Below are 22,393 nucleotides of genomic sequence, written 5' to 3'. Positions count from 1 at the left end.
AGATGTTAAGACTGGCATTGGGTGTGACGAGGATGGACAGGATTAGAAATGAGGACATTATAGGGTCAGCTCAGGTGGGACGGTTTGGTGACAAAGTCAGAGAGGAGAGATGCTGGGTATAAAGAGTGAAGTGTGCTAAGGATGGAGCAGCCAGGCAAGAGGAGAAGAGGAAGGCCTAAGAAGGTTTATGGATGTGGTGGGGGTGACAGAGGAGGATGACGAGGACAGGAAGAGATGGAAGAAGATGACCCGCTGTGGTGACCCCTAATGGAAGAAGATCACAGAAGGCCTGAATTCATTTTTATCTTTCAAGTTTGCCAAACCCTTTTACTTTTTATAAACGTCTCTCTCTTTCTTGTCATTTTAAAGCAATTCATTCATGGCTGCCTACTTTTCAGCAGCAGGCATCAGAATAATCTCAGGTGCCAACCCCTGTGCCCTCCAGTCACAATAAGGTCACCACCACTCTAAACGAGGCCGATGTCAGAAAGGGCGTCCAGCTGTAAAACTGTCTGCTCCGACACTCCTGGATGAACCCGGAAAATGGCCATTAAAGTGTCAGAAGGGGACAAGAGCAGGTATCAGGTGACATCGCCTGAGCTCCCTCTCGTCTCTTGCCTCGTGGACCGAGATTACTGGAAGTGAATCAATCGTACTCCGAGTCTGTACTCCAAACACAGAAGGGCAGAATAACATCAAATGTGTATTGTGTCACGAACACGCCATATAAAATGTGAACTTGGCACTTCCTCAGTATGTAAATGTGTACAAAGGTGGTCCACAGCCCTAAGAACTGGCCTTAACAGAAGCCCCCCGTGGACTTGGGCCAGATGCATATGTGACGTCACTCATGTCAGGCGGGCAGCACCGTCTGCTATGCCAGCCCAGAGGAGGATCAGCCGTGCCAGTCTGTCCTGTGTGCAGCTGCCTAAACGTGAAGTCCATTTTGGGGTGAAACACCCACAGAGCAACAAGCCACACAAACGATTATCCCAATCTGATGTCAGCCCTCATCCCAGTTACCCAGAAAACTCCTCACCTGAAGTTGCCAAAACCTCGGCTCTGCTGCAGAGTCTGAGCAAACATCTCATACTTCCTGATGTCATTGTCACTGACGGATCGGCGAGCAAATCTCATGGCCTCCTCAAAGTGATCTCGGCGGATTTCAGGGACAGGATCAGAGTCGTCATCCTAGAGGGGGCAAAGAAACATTGTGATTTGCACTGACGTCCTACCGTGGTGTGCGGATTGTGGACTGTGAAGGACAGAAGACATTGACGGTTGGGGTCACCAGTCAGGCCACTGACTTCACTTTATAACCTACTGCACTGCAGCGTTAACTGAGTGACAATCGAGGAGTAACCGTTCAGGGAGAGGCGCGGAGAACAAGTGACAGCCCGAGAGGAAGGCCCTGTGTTACGTAGCGCGTGTGGGGGGCTGTCCTCCCTCCTGGGACATCCATTGTCTAGAAGTGTAAATCACGTTGAAGGACGTGACGCACGCCATGCTTTGTTCTACAAGAGCACCGCTGAATGACAGGATGTTTGGGCTCTTGACGACTGTCACTCCATCTTGGCTGGCGTGAGGGCTGCTCTCATTCTAAACCTACAGTCCCTAAGGGTGTGGGGTCCAAGAGGTGGGCTCACAGGTAAAGCGGAGGTCAGCTGGGTGCCACACCTGGGAAGAGGCCCACAGCGAGAGCAACAGCTGCACCTCGTAGTCAGCCCAATTTGACACATGGCCTCCATCTGCTCATACGTACCTCACCCTAACACACAGACGTGCCACACCAAACCCGACGTGTAAAGACTTCACACGGTTTAATGAGCCGTAATGTGGCACACGTCGAATGACAATTACATTGGCAGCAGATGCCCTCATCAGAATGAAGTGGTGATTTTAGCAGGAAGGTATTTGGATTATGGCGGCTCCACGTTACGGCGCATTAAGCCTTTTACACACCACGCATATTTTTTAGAAGAAATGGCTTCACATGAGACGGCACACATTCCATCCACGCCACTCTCTTTCCAAAAAACTGTTCCTGCAGGGATTCCTTCCAGCTCTCTGCCTTCACAAAGAGGAAAAGCAGATTAAAAACTTACAGATGGCATCATTGAGCGCGCCATGCTTGGTAGTGACATCCGGGCAAAAGTGAAACACAGCTGTGTGAGAAACAAAGCGCGCGAGTGGCTGTGGTCCTCACCGCTTAAATGGCACACGGCGCCATCTTGTGCAAAGTCAAAGTGGACCTCAATTGGGATGCCAAAGCCACAGACCCGCCATTCTGTTACCTGGTGACTGGCAGGAAGGCAAACTGATTTGAACAAATGTGGCTGCTGAACTCCGACTCCCACCCATATATACCCCATGCCCCTTCTTCTCCCAGTGTTTCCTAGCCAGTCTTTTTCATGCCCGACCAAACACTTGGGTGCTTCTTGTTGTATTTATTGATTTATTTTTCACAACTGTCCAGCGTTTTGTGCGTTATCACAAACGTAAAGTGGGCCGAAGTGTGGGAGTTTACACGGCACACTATCTCTCCACCTCCAGCTGGCAGCACCTGTACTCACCATGGCCGTGTCGGCGTGTCGCTGTCGCTCGCGCTCCAACCTGATCTCTGCTTCAATGGCTTCTCGGATGGCCAGTTTGCAGGCTCGCTGACAGATTTCGGTGAGATCTGCCCCAGAGAAGCCATCTGTTATCTTCGCTAGATAGTTGAGGTCAACATCCTGAAATGAACCAAAGTGTTGCTGTTAGTGTGCATTACGTTTCTTAGCTTTACATTCCTCTGTGAAGGTTCAGTAAGACAGAAGTCAGGAGTAACTCGTCACTGCGACCCTATAGGAGAACAAAGGCAGTGTGTGGCAGCAAGGTCAAAGTTCAGTAATCGAATGTCAAATGAAATTCACACCTGATGCTCGTGACTTGCCCACTCTGCATGGTGCCACCTCCTGTCCTATTTGTACTCGTATCTAACGGGCAGGCCGATGTCCTCACTGCCTTAATTCACACTCTGGTCTACGGGCCAAGCCAAGAAAGTTCTACCTCATGTTAACTTATGGGGGTTCAAAGGCCACACCACAAAGAAACAGAAACGAAGCAAACACTTCTACGGCTTAAACTTTCTAAGATCGGCTCTTACACTCCACGGATCTCCTCCGTCAGGTTGACCCTAAACTGGCCAGCTCAGGACTGTATGTGTGTTATGGAGTGGGCCCAGTGATGTACTGGCCGCCCGTCCAGCGCTGACTTCTGCCTTGCACTTCATGCTGTTCTATGGTGATGTTCTAGAATCTAAACCACGGGTGTCGAACTCCAGTCCTGGAGGGCTGCAGTGGCTGCAGGTTTTCATTCTAACCATCTTCTTAATTAGTGACCAGCTTTTGCTGCTAATTAAATTCTGTTGCCTTCATTTTAATTCACTTGACTCAGGCCCCTTTGCCGTTTCTTTTTCCTTAATTAGCAGCCAAATAAATAACACTGACACATAAAACAAGCCTCCTCGTGAGCAGCTCACCCGTGCCCATCACACACTCTCTGAAAATAAAGAAAAGGTGAAGGCCTCAGTAAGGTTGATCTCTCAGGTCACTGAAACATGTTGACGATGTGTTTACAAAAAACAAACAATCAACAAATGTCCGCCGTGGCCGAATGAGGGCAGCAACAAGCCATGGAATTAAATAACGGCTTTAATGAACAACACAAATTGGCTCCTCATTACGAAAGTGAAGTGAAGTGAAACTGGTTGGAGTTTGAAGCCCCAGTTTAGCTGGTCATCTGTTGGCTCGTTTCACGTCTCATTTCTGTTTGGCTGTCACTTAACGATTCAGAGGGCTGATTCTTTAAACACAGGGCTATTAAAATGAAGGGACAAGGAGTTAATTAGCAGTGGAAACTGGTCACTGATTATGAGAAGGGTGAGAATGAAAACCTGCAGGCCCGGAGTTCGACACCCTGCACTAAATGGACAGTGTGGCCCCCTAGTGGTCACTCGCTCGGCACTACAACACATCCTCCCTCTTCTCATTCATACTCTAATGCAGGGGTAGGCAACGTCGGTCCTGGAGTGCCACAGTATGTGCAGGTTTTTGTTCCAACCCAGTTCCTTAACGAGAACTCAATTATTGCTGATGAAGCACATATTGCTTAAGTGACATTTTAATGCTTCATTTTAGTGGTCTCGCTTGTTAAGGTTCTCCAACCTTAATTGCTTATTTCAATCTTAAACTGCTGCATTCAGTGTTTTAATTGCTCCTTATTAGCAATAAGATGTAAAACAGGGGTAGGCAATGTCGGTCCTGGTGAGCCGCAGTGGCTACTGGTTTTCATTCCAACCCAATTGCTTAATTAGAAACCAATCATTGCCAATCTCAGACCTTATTTAATTTTATGGCTTGTTAGTCTGTGCAATGTAAGGCTTTTATATCGTAGATTTTTTTCCTTTCCAAGGATATCATCCAAATGATTTGAAGCCTAAAACAGATCATTTTCAGTCTGTCACATTTTTCTATTAAGTGTTTTATTAAATCAAACCGTGCATGATGAACACACACAGATGTAATTGGAAAAAAGCTAGCTGGAGAACTGCTGGCTGCTTTATCTTTTACATCTTATTGCTAATAAGGAGCAATTAAAACACTGAATGCAGCAGTTTAAGATTGAAATAAGCAATTAAGGTTGGAGAACCTTAACAAGCGAGACCACTAAAATGAAGCATTAAAATGTCACTTAAGCAATATGTGCTTCATCAGCAATAATTGAGTTCTCGTTAAGGAACTGGGTTGGAACAAAAACCTGCACATACTGTGGCACTCCAGGACCGACGTTGCCTACCCCTGCTCTAATGCACGGGTGTCAAAACTCCAGGCCTGGAGGGCCGCAGGTTTTCTTTCTAACTCTTTTCCTAATCAGTGTCCAGTTTTCACTGCTAATCAACTTCTTTCCCTCTATTTTAATAGCCCTGTTTTTAAGGATTAAGTCTTCTGAGTTGATTCTTTTCTTCATTAAATGACAGCCAAACAAAAATGAGACATGAAACGAGCCAACAGATGAACAGCTAATTTGGGGCTTCAAACTCCAACCAGTCTCTTAATGAGAAGCTGATTCTTGCTGTTAATTAAACCCCTTCTTCAATTCCATTCCATTGTTGCTGCTCTCATTCTGCCACAGCAGACATTTCCAAAACTGTTGCTATTCTGTTTTTTTCTAAGAACTCCGTCAACATGTTTTGGTAACCTGAGGGATCAACCTTACTGAGACCTTCATCTTTATTTTCAGATTTTATTTGATGGGAACAGGTGAGCTGGTCATGTCCTGCTTGTTTTACGTCTCATTACTGTCTGGCTGCTAATTAAGGAAAAAACAACTAAGGGGCCCGAGTAAAGCTAAATAAAACTAAGGCTAAAGAAGTTAATTAACATCAAAAACGGGTCACTAAGTAAGAAGATGGTTAGAATGAAAGCCTGCAGCCACTGGAGTTCGACACCCCTGTTTGAGTGATGTGTGCTACTGCAGCGTAGCGAGTGTTGGTGTTGCACTGTAAAGATTTGTAAGCTGCTCTGTACGACGATGTCAGCTGACTTCATGTATAAATATGGTGGATCAACAAAGGAAACTTTATTAAACAGGCCGTCGAATATGGACTTTTGAAAGATAACCTCCTTAATGAATGACACTTTACACATTGGAGAAAGATAAGAGACGCCAGATACCCGAGCAATTGGTGATTTTCTTAAGTTGGCCTTCAAAACGGCCACCCTTGACTTTTCATCTGGCAGTGGGATGTAGATGAGCTGGTCAAGTCGTCCCGGTCTCAGGATTGCTGGATCAATGATGTCAGGCCTGAAGAGTGAGAAGTGACAACAAGTATTAATGAACAACCTGAGGGGTTCATTCCGCTCAGTACACTTGAATGCTTCATAAACTTCAAAACCCCTCCGCTATAACGAGACTTGTTTTCAGTACTGGCACATTCTCCAACACTCCGCTTCATTCATTCTCTCTCGTATTTCTTCTCCATGACAGCAGCCCTAACATTCTATGTGCCTTGGCCCCCAAACTCTGCTGACCGGTTTGTGGCTCCAATGATGAAGACGTTCTTTTTGTTCGTCATGCCATCCATCTCGGTGAGGATCTGGTTAATGACACGGTCAGCTGCTCCTCCTCCGTCGCCAGCACTGCCACCTCGGGCTTTTGCAATGGAGTCCAGCTCATCAAAGAAGAGGATGCAGGGTGCTGCTTGTCTCGCCTAAGGGCAGCAAACAAACGGAGACTTTCTTGTCATTTCATTTCTTGATGTTCAGTCCCACTGACCTTTTCTGTCAAATTTAATGTTACGTGTAATCAAGTGCATCACATGGGTCGGAACATCGGACTCACAACATGCATCTATACAGTCGTCCAAAGTGACAGGCCTCAAACTGACCAAGTGCTCAAGTACACAGTAAAAGCGTCAAGTGTGTAGCACCTTCACAATAAATATATTGATCTGATTGTCTTATCGTCTTGTGTTCTGCTCTGTTCTTACTGCTCACCTTATCAAAGACGTCTCGAACATTGGCTTCTGACTCTCCAAACCACATTGTCAGCAGTTCTGGACCTTTGATGGAAACAAAGTTTGCTTGGCACTCGTTGGCAATGGCCTTTGCTAGGAGAGTTTTTCCACACCCAGGAGGACCATAGAAGAGTACTCCCCGGGAAGGAGTCATCCCAAACTTCAGAAACTTGTCAGGATATTCAACTGGGTACTGTAGCAAAGGGACGAAGACAGAGTGAGACCGAGACAAGGAAAGTAACAGACGTCGGGCCTCCTAGCAGATCTTGTTAGGGCGGCTTCACCAGTAGGACAAGCCCAACATGCTCTGAAATGGCAATTTTCATTTGGGCCGCGCTCTAGAGGGGACCTCTGCATTTAGGGTGAAATCCAGAGGAGTCATTTTGTAAAGGGAATTGTGTTTTCTGGGGTCATTCCCTTTCAAACTGGTAACTGGGGTAGGGGACTGGGCCTGTGCTTTGTCTTCTGGCACTGTAGTATGGGTCAAGAACTAGAAATCCATTTTTATTGCATATAAGGATATCATGGGAGGGCTTTAGGGGTGGCACGGTTGCGCAGTGGGTAGCGCCGCTGCCTCACAGTTAGGAGACCCATCTGGGTTTGCTTCCTGGGTCCTCCCTGCGTGGAGTTTGCATGTTCTCCCCGTGTCTACGTGGGTTTCCTCCCACAGTCCAAAGACATGCTAGTTAGGTGCATTGGCAATTCTAAATTGTCCCATGTGTGTGCTTGGTGTGTGTGTGCGCCCTACCTAGGGTTTGTTCCTGCCTTGCGCCCTGTGCTGGCTGGGATTGGCTCCAGCAGACCCCCATGACCCTGTAATTAGGGTTGGAAAATGGATGGATGGGAGGGAGGGAGGAAGGGAGGGCATCAAAGCTAAGCTTACAAATACTGGCAACGCACTCACCTGCACGAGCTCCTGCAGCTCTCTCTTCACCTCCTCCAGGCCACCAATGTCATCCCAGTTTACTTGAGGAACCTCCACAAGGGTCTCTCTGAGGGCAGAGGGGTTACTCTGACCCAGTGCCCACTGACAAGAGAAGAGGTGCACATCAAGCAGCTGACGTTACCAAACATTTAACAAAGAACAGATGTGAGCTGGCCTGTTTACAAGATGGGGAATACATACTTCCTTCATCGAGTAGCAGACTCTTAACTGAGAAGTCATGGGAAACGCTTCCAATTGCAGTGACGTGTGCGTGCTGTAGGACAGACTGCCATAAGCACAATTCCTGTTTCAGTTTCTCCTAACAGGCCCTCTTTGGAACGCACCTTAGTAGATAAGACGATCAAACACAGACCAGGTGACACCCCAGTGAACCAGGAGACAAAGTCTGTACCAACTGCCAACCAAGAGAATGATGGCGCACGTGCACCCAAGAAACCAAAGGTAATAAAACATCTCCTCTTTCTACACGCTGTACCTGCACACATCCATCTCTACGACCCTAATGCTATAAATAAATTGTTTTATTTGGTTTACTGCAGCAAGCGTGTTTGGGTTACTTTAGTTTACTACCACGCTTGAATTACAACAGAGAAGTGAGAGTTATTTCATGGAGATGTTGGCACTTTATGAATCTCGCTCTTCATAGATTATCTACATATTCTGGGTGAAGGTGCGACAGAGAACCAGGGGTGGGCAGAAGTTAAAATCCTCACACACGCTACATTAATTTGGCAACCTTGGGTGGGCGGGCGTCTTACTAATTTTTTCAAATCAATGATTGGCATTGTCAAAGGCCACACTGACAACTGATTAACATCAACCAATCAGTTCTTCTTCTTCTGTGCCAGTCTAGCGTCAGTCAGACGACACGACTCAAGCAGCCATTTTTGCATCGTTACTGTTGCAGATACTCCTGTGCTGGGACTGGCAGACTGGGCATGGGGTGGCAGACCAATTCCAGTATATTTAAAGGGGCTTTCAGGAAGAGGAGAAGCTTCAGAGCCACCATGTTGGGCACCTCCTGTGACATCGAGAGTTAGTCACTAATCAGCTGCTGCTCTACAGCAAGTCGCCCTCGTCACCCCAGGTCTGCTCACATCGCCTTTGATACGATAACAGAAGTGATTTTCAGCTCGACTTGGTGTCTCTCAGCGTTCTTAATTTATAATTAAGGTGTAACATTTCTTTTCAACTCAACTCCTTCTATGGCTGTCGGTCTTCTACTCTTTCTGATCCCTCGTGTTCAATGTGCATTTTGTGAAAGGTGCTAGAGAAAATAAAAGCCAAGTGACTGATAACTCTAGCGGAATTAAATGTAATTTACAAGGTGACATTTAGCATGGACGCGTAGTCCTGCATTCGTGTTCAAACTCGCTAGTTAATATGCTGCTTTTATTTATTCCTAAATGGATTTTAACAGGCAGAGCATCTGTAATAAGGCAGCCTCTGAGATGAATCACAATATTCCTAGCTTCGCTGCACTTGTGTGTTTATTCATCAGAATTTGCTGCCTCGTAAATGTGGAAAGAGAGCTCTTAACGGAGACAGAATGCGGCTCCGTGAATTGGCTTTTCTGAACACGTCTCCTGTTTAATTGCACCGCCATCCAAATGAGCTCAATTGACTGCAGTAGCCACCCTCTGATTATATTGAAACCTGGAGACATGGCGGACCACCTGTGCCAGGGTCGGTCACTTCTACTAATAGATGTGCCCATAAGGTACCAGCCTGTAACTGAAAACAGAATCACAGCCAGTGCCAGCTTCTTGGAGACCATGGTAGCCTTGTTCTCGAGATTTCCCAATGGATTCCTAACACTTCCTCCATCTCAGCAGATGAGAGCCCAGGTGTCTCGTGGACACATTTCTATCTCGGTGTCACAGAAGAAATTCTTACTCACACGGAAGTCGTCCATGGTGACGGCCAGGGAATTGAGGACATCTGCGTCGATGGTCTCATCCTCTAGGTCGATCAGCATCATCTTCTTGCGGATTGCTTGCAGTGCGGCCTCGGAGCACAGTGCAGCCAGATCTGCTCCGACGTGACCGTGGGTCTCGGTGGCAATCTGTGGTGAGAGAACAAACAGATTCACTTCCAGGATGTCGGCTCAGTCCTGCACCCTTCTTCCAGCCTCGTATTGTATCCCAAAATATCTTTGAAGAAGCACGCCGACCCCTAAAGTAGAACATCAGCCACCTGGCCCTCTTACTCCCCCTTGTACTCCAGCAGTGCCTACTTTGTTAAGTGCGAGATAAGAAGCCCCTTCGCCCAGACTGTCTACGGCAAACAAGGTGCTGGGGTCATTCCCTAGGGGGTCTGGTCAACGCTGACTGCATAGCTCTGTGCTGGTCCTTATAGCCATGAAGCCTAAAGGTGGTCATTTGGCCGGATATCTGGGGTCTGCACAGGCCACTGGAGTAGACAGGAGCCACTGTTGCACTTGAGGTGCCCACATCAGAGGCAGCATGGTTCATTATTTATATTGAAAAATGGTCTAGGAATGTTCAAAAATGGGACCATTTGGCATTAAGAATCATAAGTAAGCTTTACAGTACCACCGGCAGCGCTTACCACATCGATTCATGAGGTTCATATCAGATTCAGACTCTACCATCTATGACACATTTTTTCCATCACATGCCCACTGCAGCCTTGGGGACAGGAGTGGAAGCTGGCATGGTGTTCATACAGGTATGGCCTTCTACACACCGCTGTTGTAAATGATGTTTTTAAGCCCAGTCGTTTTGTTTTGTCCAATCACATTAAAAGAACAGACACACTCTGGATGTTATGTGTGTCTCTAAGTAAACTCAACAGACCACAGTGCCCACCCTGGCACCACCACAGTCAAAGCTGCTTATACCACACGTCTTAGGCACTGCAATAGCGTCGCACTCTCTTCTCTGTGTCTGCAAGATAAACAGGATGAGCTGCAGACGATTCACGTTAACAAACTTCATGAAGCTGGTGCCCAGTGTTTGCCACACAGCACCAATCTACATGTGATGCGGGGAAGGGTCTGAAGGGTCACATGTCACGTGTAGTAGGCATGAAGGTGTCTTTCTATTCATAATGCGGTGCGTTTGTAAAGAATCACGCAGTGCACACTGATGCAGGACGGCAACAGTCGTAAACTTTTCATTCTTTGATTTTAGCAATTGTTTTGGCAGGATATGTGGGGCAGGGGGAAGGACCGTCAAGCACTGAGGATTTAGACCCCCTGTGCTTTGTAGGCACTGTAATGGAAAGGTGGCTTCAGAAAAAGGGTGCAGGGATGGAATGTTTAACACTCGGTCCAGCAAACATTTTTAAAGAAATTCTAGTGAGTGCATTAATTGGATTTCTTCACTTTGGTTCTAATGAGAAGTCGAGCAAAATGCCCCCCTTTATTGATTAATTAAAAAGATTATAATATGCCCCTTCTTCAGGCGAGATGTAATCATTCAGAACTGATAATAATTGATTACATCTTGCCTGAAGAAGGGGCATATTGCAATCTTTTTAGTTAATCAATAAAGGGGGCATTTTGCTCGACTGCTCACTACATTCACAATGGCTACTACCGTGGTACAATACCCTAGTACTTCACTTTGGTTCTCAATTTAATCAAATACTTCTGAAAACAAGATTGGTATCAGCCATTATAATGTGCTCCTGTCCTCTAATCTGGACATATTCATTTTTATACGCTGTACACGTCTGAAACTCTTAAAGAGGCAGATGTTCTAACTTGTGTGTAATGATCATATCTCACCCTCTCGAGATCTACGTCATCGGCCAACTTCATGTTCTTTGTGTGAATCTGCAGGATCTCCAGGCGACCTGTTGAGTCTGGGATGCCAATATCGATTTCTCGATCGAAGCGACCTGCAACACATCAGGTTATGAGGCTGGCAGGCGGGCACAAAAGATGGGAAGAGGGCAGCAGTGGAAGTTGTTGACAGCATAACACACACAGTGATAGTCTGATCTGCAGTCTGCCCCACGCCAGCGCTGAGCACCACAGATGGACTGTAACCTTCATGCAGAACTTGGCCTCACTTCACCTGCTACTCTGTCTTTCATTGGAATTCATTTATCCATCAGGTTGATTTTTCAGGTTTAGTTTTTTGGAAACTTTGGTTACGAGTTCAAATGTGTACCAAATGTGATTCTTGAAAGAATAAAATACAAGATCAGCAGAACATCTTGAAGTTTAGATGTTTGTTTGTACTTCACCCACTAGAGAATGAAGGTGACGGTACAACACTTCTTAACCATATGAGAATAACAACGATGGCCTGCTTCCATGTCGCCCACAGTGCCCACCTGTGGTGCAGTGCTAGCGTTATGGGCTGACTGCACAGACGTGATACGGTGAGTGGTCTCCTTGTTCAAACACACAGCTGCTGGATCCCCAGAAAGTATTACAACATATTAACGGAAACAGAAACCCACCAAGCACAATACCAGTCTGGCCTGTTAAGCTAATTCCATGCGCCTACCTAGTCTGAACGTTAAATAAAATGTAACAATGCCTGGAATGTGCCAGTCTCCAGGTTAAAGGAGTAAACGACAGCATTCACAGATGCACTGCATCACACCTTACCGAATCTGCGCAGGGCAGGGTCCACACTGTTAGGTCGGTTGGTGGCTGCCATGACAATGACGTGAGATCGTTGTTTGAGGCCATCCATCAAAGTCAAGAGCTGTGACACAATCCTCCTCTCCACTTCGCCGTGTGTCTGAAGTTGTGAAAAGAAGAGTCAGCTCAGTGAGGCAGCCAGAGAGAAAGCACTGATTCTGAGAATACAATACTGGCGCCACAGAGGCCAACTGATGCCACAACATCATAAACGTGCAGATGGCATACACATGGGCACAGGTGAGCACAGGTCTTCTCTTTACTATTATATGCATCAACTAAGCTTACAAAACCCTAAAATTACACTATGACAAAAAATATGGCACTCAGGAGCAGAGCAGGGTACACTGAAGCTGGCACATACTGCAGACTAGGGGGGCACAAACCTAACCAATGACCGCAAGTGCAGATAGGAGGAGCAGTTCAGTGGTCTCAAACTGAGCTACACATGGGCCTTACTCCCAAAGTTAGTACTGCTGGAGTCTGGCACAGACTGTAACTGGTGTCCCATAATCCCCCACAGGAAAAACAGGGCCGGGTGCTGACATCACACACACATTTCTGGAAGGCTACAGTGTCACTTGCCACAGAATATTACAGTGTATAACAGGTGGCCAGAATGCCCCTGACAAGCCAAAGAAGCAACTGGTTATGACGGAAAGCTGGGGCTCGGTGTTGAAGATGATCAGCGAGTCCGGCGCTGCTGTCCAGGATACTCGAGTCAGACGGCTCTTCTGGTGCAGGCATCATGGGGACGTCACTTCTGGGAATTTGTTTACCTGCAGAAAGTTTGGGCTTCTGGAATCTCCTTTGATTAACATCAGTCCTGACAGTAACTGGACACCGCGCACTTGGGTTTGGTATTCACTGCCGTCACACATTATGGGTGATTAAACGGTTTTAGACACTTCTCACTGACGTCTCCCATCTTTCACGGCATTAGACACGGTGACACTTGTAAACTTGTTTAACCTCGGCCCTCAAGCGTCAACGCAAGGGAGTTAATCATTCGGCCCTGTAATTTAATGTTGGTTCATACACCACAAAACCACGGAGAACATCGTCACAGAGTTTTATCCCAATGCTTGATCAGTACTTGGGCTCTCAGACTCTACACATACCCTGGGAATGAGCGCTACACGAAGGACCAGCAATCTGGGGCGCCTGCACTACTGGCTAACCAAATGATGGGATCGGTGGGCCCTTTAAGGTTGTGAAATTTCTAAAGCTTACGTCAAGAGAGATGCACACACCTTCTGTGTCACAGCAGAACGGTCTGAACAACTTACACCACAGGTGAGGAAAAGACAAAACGCTAACCACCCGCAGCATGAATTAAAAAGAGAAACCGAGTCAGTCTGAATTTTAAAATGGGCCTGTCAGGAGAACGGCCATCGACGGTGAAAAACAACTCCAACTGTCCGTTACGAAATGCATAAGAGCCGTCCGTGTCAGCACAAAACAGGGGGAACTGCGACACTTTTCATTTTCTAAATCATCCGGGCAGCGTAAATAAGAGCACAACACAATTATTGATCACCTGCTACAGTGAGTCGCACTTGCTAAATGGCTCGGCCAAACGTCTTCATCAAAATGCAGAGTATGCATCGTTTTCCAATAAGAAAGTGATGAATATATCATCTGCTTTGGAGTTTACCTCTCCCTTGGGTCATTGTCAATTCCCTCTCCCAAATATACCAAAGGGAGGCTTGTGAGGTCACTCATCCGCTGCCTCACTTCGATTCGGACCAACTCTTCTCCTTACTGCACGTCTCACATTATTCACTTCATAAAAACATCAACTTGGCTTTTCAACTTAATAAGAAAGTTCTGATATCCCGTTTTTGAGCACACGGGGAAGGTGTCTGTGGTAAGGATGAGTGGACTAGGAGTTCGGAGAGTGTGGACAGCGTGCCTGCGTTAGACTCCATTATGAATGTGATGGACTCGAGGACTCAATATACGTGGAGGACTTTAAAAGAAAGGCTTTGTGAATTTTGAGTTGGATGTCAGTTGTCCCAGCAGCTAAACTCTAACTCCGTGGATTACGTTTTACGTGTTTATTAAACTACCACAACACAAGTGCCTTCGAAAGCGCTGAAATGTGGTAAGGCCTCTCATACATTCACACTCTGTACTGTAAGGTCACGCGTTGGCCACGTCACATTTTCTTCTATATGTCCATAATATTCTGGTTAACCATGTGTCTGCCATTTTAAACAGCACTCCGTTGTACCGTGGGCTTCGGCTAAAAACAGTAACTTGGATTACTCTGCAACGACGAGCGCTCAGCCAGTCTGATTTACTCTTTTAGGTCAATTTTAAGAAAACAAAAATGGTGGTTTTTAACACCTCTGTGATTGGCGTGTTTGTCATATTCATACTTGTGGCACCCTGTGCCCGCTGCTGTCTTCTTTACGTTTGCCGCATGCTGATTTCTACATTCGTGCAGAAAGCACTTCTTCTTATTTTTGGTAGAACTCATTCACTGGTCGTGCTTGTTTTGTCCTGCACCATCTGTGAAGATTTTAAATGCGTTTTTCTTCTTTGGTGGACATTATCTTTTAAGTTTTGAGTTCTAGATAGATAGATAGATAGATAGATAGATAGATAGATAGATAGATAGATAGATAGATAGATAGATAGATAGATAGATAGATAGATAGATAGATAGATACTTTATTAATCCATCCATCCATCCATTTCCCAACCCGCTGAATCCAAACACAGGGTCACGGGGGTCTGCTGGAGCCAATCCCAGCCAACACAGGGCACAAGGCAGGAACCAATCCCGGGCAGGGTGCCAACCCACCACAGGACACACACAAACACACCCACACACCAAGCACACACACTAGGGCCAATTTAGAATCGCCAATCTACCTAACCTGCATGTCTTTGGACTGTGGGAGGAAACCGGAGCGCCCGGAGGATACTTTATTAATCCCAATGGGAAATTCACAAATTTTCTATTTCTACTATTTGTATTTACTGCAAACTGTTGCCTTCTGTTATTTCCCTAAAACTCTGTAGGTTGTAGCATTTGTATGAAACACACAACGTGATGATTCTAAAAACAGAATTCTCCATATGCCACTGACCCAGGCTGTGTAAAGAGTTAATGGGAAACTGGGCATCAAGTCCACAGCAGGAATCCCACCTTTTCTCGTTTCGGGGCGATAGCATCAAGCTCATCAATGAAGATGATGGCCGGAGCATTTTTCTCTGCTTCTTCGAAAGCCTTCCTCAGGTTACTTTCAGACTCGCCCGCCAATTTGCTCATTATCTCTGGCCCTACAAAGGTCAAAGGGACGTTAAACATCAAATCGTCTGAATTTCCAAATATGTCAACAAGCACGGTATGATGGTATAACAGCCTATTGAACATAAGTGTAACTTCTTCCCCAGTGGATTCAAGATCAATAATTCAGGCTACAGTACCATCAATACAATATGATAATTAGAAAAGATAACAATTAGGACTTGAATAAACATGAAGGGCAATATCAGATAACATATTTTAAAAAAACAAAACCTGTTTATGTGGCCATGCAGCACACTAAACGACTTTACACAAGGGACATGTGTGGTCGGTCAGGTGACTGGCTGAAATGTTGGGTTCAAATCAAAACAGTTTGCTACGACTGTTCACCCCGTCTCGTACGCCTTTGCTGCTTTGATGGACTCATTCTTCTTAATGGTACCAAACTTGATATTTCAGATAGTTCTTGGTTTTGCTGTTTCATGCAGAAATGAGGCCGCATGGCCCTTACAGTCAACTGCTATGGCAGGCAAAGTCTCTAGTGAGGCGTCAAATACAGCCAAGTCACCAACAAGCAACAGAGAATGAGTGACATACTCGGTTATACTAAAGGAGGCCAGGAATGTTTGTTTAGTTGTCTCAGCACCATCAGTTGTACAGATTGTGGTCTGCCCAAGCACTTATAGATAAAGTATTAAAGCAAAAACACAGCATAGGTATGGCAGCAATCGTCACTCCACGTCAGCTCCAAACCCTAATAACTTAACCACCTCCATCCATCCATCCAGTATCCAACCCACCATATCCTAACTACAGGGTCACTGGGGTCTGCTGGAGCCAATCAAAGCCAGCACAGGGCGCAAGGCAGGAACAAACCCCGGGCAGGGCGCCAGCCCACCGCAGGACTTAACCACCTCCTTCATCAAATCAGTGCACAAGACTCCAAGGTCAAGGCGTGACGTTTCTGGATCTTACAACGGTTATGAGGCTAAACTTAAGACACATTCTTTACCCAGGAGCCTCTCGTGAGCTTTCCTACCCAACATGGAAGTGTTTGCCGCCTGTGCTGCGCGCTACAAACTGTGGTGCCCAGGAAACTGACATCTTCTGCACTAACTCTGTTCTATTGACACCGAGGTGAAAAGAGAGATTGTGGGTGACATTAATCTACGTCCAAACAATCAGTTGTGAACATCTTCACTTTGTACCAGTCAAGCCATCACGCTGTTGTATGTGACGACCTTTCCAGTGGGCCCAACCACCAAACTCTTTAAAAACGACGGCCCAGACATGTGCTCATTCTGGAGAGACCCTCTGGTCCTACCAATTTCAAAAGCGTCTTCCCTACTTCCTTCTTTAATTAGCTTCCTTTTCTCTGTAGTCAACCATATTCCATCGGGTGTGATTTCATTTTGTAATACAATTAAAAAGATGTGCATTTTTGTCTTCTGAATTCTAATGATTTACTGTATTTTTGTTAAAGGCTGACAGAAAAACTTTTTTGCATGTTTTAAAATGACTTTCACTTCTGAAGGAAATGATTTTTTGTTCTCTATGCAGTATTCTTCTGTATTTTTATATACCATCAGACATGTGTGTGCACAGGGGGCATCTTCCAGGCCCTGACAGTGACTGTAAGTCCACCTCCAGCCACAGGTTGGCGCTGTCTTTCTCTCTTTTGCTCTCAGATCTGAAGACAGCAGGCTGGAGGAACTCAGATGTCACGTCCATTCCCAGCGGACGTCACGACTCCCGGGGATACTTGAGACCTGACCACACCAGAAGTCACTTTGGACTCGTGTCTGGATAAGACATCACCTGACAACCAGTCTGCTGTCAAATGGGGTTCACACTGTCATGGCCCAAATCTTTATATCTGTGCTCTTTTCATTACAATATACATATACTGTACAATATCTCACTAAAGTGAGTACACCCCCCACATTTTTGTAAATATTTGATTCTGTCTTTTCACTGAAGATATGACCCTTTGCTCCAATGTCAAGTAGTCCGTGTCCAGATTGTATCACATTGTACATTTGCTGTCCCCTCAAAATAACTCAACACACAGCCATTAATTAACAAAAGTGAGTACACCCCTAAGTGAAACATGCCCAAATTGTGCCCAATTAGCCCTTTTCCGTCCCCAGTGTCATGTGACCCGTTAGTGTTACAGGTCTCAGGTGTGTTACATTTGGTGTTCTCGCTCTCACACTCTCTCATACTGGTCACTGGAAGTTCAACATGGCACCTCATGGCAAAGAGCTCTCTGAGGATCTGAAAAAAAGAATTGTTGCTCTACATAAAGATGGCGTAGGCTATAAGAAGATTGCCAACACCCTGAAACTGAGCTGCAGCACAGTGGCCAAGACCATACGGTGGTTTAACAGGACAGATTCCACTCAGAACAGGCCTCGTCATGTCGACCACAGAAGTTGAGTGCCCGTGCTCAGTGTCATATCCAGAGGTTGTCTTTTGAAAATAGACATACGAGTGCTGCCAGCATTGCTGCAGAGGTTGAAGGGGTGGGGGGTCAGCCTGGCAGTGCTCAGACCACACTCCCACCGCACACTGCATCAAACTGGTCTGCATGGCTGTCGTCCCAGAAGGAAGCCTCTTCTAAAAATGATGCACAAGAAAGCCTGGGAACAGCTTGCTGAAGACAAGCAGACTAAGGACATGGATTACTGGAACCATGTCCTGTGGTCTGATGAGACCGAGATCAACTTATTTGGTTCAGATGGTGTCAAGCGTGTGTGGTGGCAACCATGTGAGGAGTACAAAGACAAGTGTGTCTTGCCTACAGTCAAGCATGGTGGTGGGAGTGTCATGGTTTGGGGCTGCGTAAGTGGGAGCTACAGTTCATTGAGGGCACCATGAATGCCAACATGTACTGTGACATACTGAAGCCGAGCATGATCCCCTCCCTTCGGAAACGGAAAATGATAACGACCCCAAACACACCTCCAAGACCACCACTGCCTTGCTAAAGAAACTGAGGGTAAAGGTGCTGGACTGGCCAAGCATGTCTCCAGACCTAAACCCTATTGAGCGTCTGTGGGGAAGGTGGAGGAGCGCCAGGTCTCTGTAACATCTAGCAGCTCCATGATGGCGTCATGGAGGAGTGGAAGAGGATTCCAGTGGCAACCTGTGACGCTTGTGTGAACTCCATGCCCAAGAGAGTTGATGGTGGCCATAAAAAATATTGACACCTTGGGCATAATTAGGACATTTTTCGCTTAGGGGTGTACTCACTTTTGTTGCCAGCGGTTTAGACATTAATGGCTGTGTGTCGAGTTACTCCCACTGTGATACAAGCTGTACACGGACTACTTGACATTGTGTCAAAGGGTCATATCTTCAGTGTTGTCCCATGAAAAGATAGAATCAAATATTTACACAAATGTGAAGTACTGTATAAAACTAATCTTATACATATCTATACTCATACAGTATATACAGTATTATAAAACTAATGATTTCCTTTAGCCTCACCTAAAACATGGCGTGGCCAGAATCAGGTGCTCTTTGTGTGCCTTAGGTTTCTAGTGTTTCTAATAATTAATTAATAATAATAATTCATTACATTTATATAGCGCTTTTCTCAGTACTCAAAGCGCTATCCACACAGGGAGGAACCGGGAAGCGAACCCACAATCTTCCACAGTCTCCTTACTGCAAAGCAGCAGCACTACCACTGCGCCACCTGGGAGGATTTCTAATGCTGCACCGTCCCACATCCCACTGCACGCTGTACTACTCTCTAGCTGTTGTATTCTTACCTTTGTATTTATGAGCTTAGCAATGTCTGTGTGTAGTGAAGTCGAACAGAGAGCTCACGTGCCATTCTCCAACAGATCTATATAGTTAATACATAACACTGAAGAATGACTTTACAACATTTATTTAATGTGCTCCTTTCAGATGTCTCCTCACAAACTCCAGACATGGCTCCTCCACATGAGTGAATGTTTCAAATGCCATGTCATCTCCACCTGTGTGTTTATCAGCCAGCAACAGCTTTAATAACTAACAAATGTAAAAGTGCAACCGCCCGTCTGTTCAAACTCCATGTAACAGGGGTCTCCAGAACCAGTCCGGTGACACTGGATGTGACAGCGTCACTTCTCACTCGTCCAGCTGTCTCTTCTGATGCCCCACCTAACGTCTTCACACTCCTCACTTGCTTTTTAGCATCACTCATCCCACTTCACCTGACTTTAAGATCGGGCACCACCAGAACTTTTTGCCACCTGACAAGGTGTCAGTCAGTCAGTCATTGTTCAACCTGTCACGGGGGTCCCAGCCAAGCGGAACAAATCCCGGGCAGGGCGCCAGCCCACCGCAGGGCGCACACACACACCCACACACCAAGCACACACTAGGGACAATTTAGGATCGCCGATGCACCCTAACCTGCAAGTCTTTGGACACGCAGACATGGGCAGAACATGCAGACTCCACTCAGGATGCAAACCCAGGTCTTCTTACTGCAAGGCAGCAACACTACCACTGCGCCACCGTGCCGCCCATCTGACAAGGTGTGATAAAGGTTATGATGCTGATCCCCCTCATCCCCGCAGACAGTGCCCTATAATTGATAACGCTGATCATGTCTGAAGTTGAGATCCACTAACAAGGGTAATTCACTGAACAATTCCTATAGCTTTACTTTATGAATTATTCAAATATCTGAAGACGTTTGCTATATTTAAATCCGCACAATGTCAAATAAACCTAAATGAACACAGTAAATTAAAAAAAGCTACAATGTCTGATATGCTCTGCTGATAACTTCAGCCAGTTAACTTGTGTGTGTGTGTCTTCTGTACGTCAGCAGGACGCTTTAAGGAAACCGTCCCCTGGTGTACAAGTGACGTGTCCCCATTTAGTCCTCCAAAGGTGTGTGGCTCGACTTTGGCAGCACATGCTCTGACGGCAATGTGTTTCTTACCGTTGATGAGAAAGAAGAAAGCTCCAGTCTCATTGGCCACGGCTCGTGCAACAAGGGTTTTACCTGTTCCAGGTGGGCCATAAAGTAGAATGCCTCGAGGAGGCTGGACAAAAGTGAAGAAAACAAGGAAACTGATGTTGCAGGATATCACATAAGGCCTGTTTATCTATTGAAGGTTATTGGGGTTATCACAGACATCATCACAGGACAAAAACAAAATGTATATATAATATATAGACTGGAATCTGTGACACTATCAAATTTTCTTAAAAAAGTTACAGAACCAAACATCACACATCCATTAGATAGGATAAAAAAATAAATAAAAAGTACCTTAACACCAATGGCTTTGAATAAAGCAGGGTGCCGAAGGGGAAGCTCCACCATCTCCTTAATTTGAGCTAATTGCTTTCTACAGCCACCAATATCATCATAGCCGATATCATTGAGGCTTTCCTCCTCGTCCTGTTGAGTTATTTAAAGGGATATAAAAGATCGCACATCATTTATATAAGCACACTACAGACATACTACAGTCTAACCTGCTCAGTCTCAAGACTTCAATCAACATTCTCAACTATGAAATAAGGACACCGGAGCCTCCCGTTTACTCCCAAAAAAATGGACCGAAAGTGCGTTATGTGGAACAGAAATGGGCGGCATCTGACTAGCGGCAGGCGCCACCCAGAGTACCTCACGCTTGATTGGCTCCCCTTCGCAGTGGATGATGGTATCTGGGGCAACAATGCAATGAGGGGTGGGATCGGTCTCGACAACCTTGAACTCGACGGCACGCATGCCACCTCGAACCAGGAAAATATCACCTAGGGAGAGAAAAAGTACAGCAAGACATGAGGAATGTGGGAAATGGTGGGATAAGGGAAATCAGGTAAAAAACCACACACACACACACACGCACGCACACACACACACACACACACACACACACACACACACACACACAGGTGTTACATGACCTGCCCTTCAAACGCACATCCTGTCACAGAACAACAAGAATCCGTTATTGTGATACTGCTCACCTGTTAGGAAGAAAGAAATCAACTGACGGCAATCCACTGCATGCCGTCTCTTTATCTTGACATAAGCTAAACGTACAGTATATTACACTTCACTTGCTTATATGTGTTTACACGTACATTCACACATCTACGGTATGCCAGCATATTGTTTGTATAATATGGGCAAAAAAGAAGCAGCCAGCGAGTGTGCCCATGTCTTGTGACTCTTGGTGCCTACAAATGATCAAAGCAGTTGTAAAAATACACTTCGATATCTCCCTCTGCCCCATGAGAAATGTTGGCACCTACAGGATTACAAGATGCTTACGGCCACGCCAGTGTGAACGCGCCCGATCTCGTCTTAAAGGATTTTTATTTCGAGAAAGCCAACTAGAGCTTGGATTCACATCCCACTGAGGAAAGTGAACAACCACTGGCTTGGTCTCCACGACTGTCCAGCTTTCTTAAGACCTCTAGCTAATCTGGATATGAGATCCTCTTGATGCTTTCTTGTTCCCACACTCGACAAGTCCTGGATTCCTTGTACAAAGATGAGCACATTAGCCCATGTGACTCAGATACAGAGAAACGCCAGCTGGGGTTGCAACAAAGCGATTGATATAAAACTGCAGAATCAATAAACCCAACACCCTGCAGAGGGCACATCGTATATAGTATAGTATATATATAGTAAGACCACGGCTGACTTGTTAACATGAGGGACACCACCCATGTAAATCCCAAAGTACGAATCCCATTCTCACACTCACAAGTCGTCTTCACTTCTGTGTGGACCCACCCGCCCCTCTGAGGGGGCTCAGACATCTCGCTGCTCACACTCCACTATTTCATTAACTGGACTGCAGTTACACCAAAGTGTGCCATCTAGTGGTTCTGCAAACATCTGCATCAGTTTCAAGTCATTGCCTTTCATTTGGCTTTCAGCGAAAATGTGACAACAGGCTAAGAGGTGAAGCACAAGTGTGTGAACCTTAAAGTCCTTCAGTGCTATGAATTTGTGCCTCTCTGAAA

General features: G+C 45.9%; 1 protein-coding gene across 1 annotated transcript in view; it reads right to left on the bottom strand.

Moving 5' to 3' along the window:
• Positions 1-22,393, bottom strand: part of LOC114667386 (transitional endoplasmic reticulum ATPase-like) — a 41,004-nt gene that overhangs the window by 3,121 nt on the left and 15,490 nt on the right. The window contains exons 5-17 of the mRNA XM_028822665.2: positions 21,036-21,166; positions 20,676-20,807; positions 20,343-20,445; positions 15,287-15,420; positions 12,091-12,226; positions 11,257-11,369; positions 9,403-9,567; positions 7,461-7,583; positions 6,537-6,749; positions 6,072-6,250; positions 5,715-5,844; positions 2,574-2,732; positions 1,040-1,191 (exon numbers count right to left, since the gene is read on the bottom strand). Of these exons, the coding sequence (XP_028678498.1) occupies positions 1,040-1,191; positions 2,574-2,732; positions 5,715-5,844; positions 6,072-6,250; positions 6,537-6,749; positions 7,461-7,583; positions 9,403-9,567; positions 11,257-11,369; positions 12,091-12,226; positions 15,287-15,420; positions 20,343-20,445; positions 20,676-20,807; positions 21,036-21,166 (1,870 nt within the window). The remainder of the gene's footprint in view (positions 1-1,039; positions 1,192-2,573; positions 2,733-5,714; positions 5,845-6,071; positions 6,251-6,536; positions 6,750-7,460; positions 7,584-9,402; positions 9,568-11,256; positions 11,370-12,090; positions 12,227-15,286; positions 15,421-20,342; positions 20,446-20,675; positions 20,808-21,035; positions 21,167-22,393) is intronic.

The sequence above is a fragment of the Erpetoichthys calabaricus genome, chromosome 17 (assembly GCF_900747795.2).
Source record: "Erpetoichthys calabaricus chromosome 17, fErpCal1.3, whole genome shotgun sequence".
NCBI lineage: Eukaryota > Metazoa > Chordata > Cladistia > Polypteriformes > Polypteridae > Erpetoichthys > Erpetoichthys calabaricus.
This window is presented reverse-complemented; position numbering and strand designations above follow the sequence as displayed.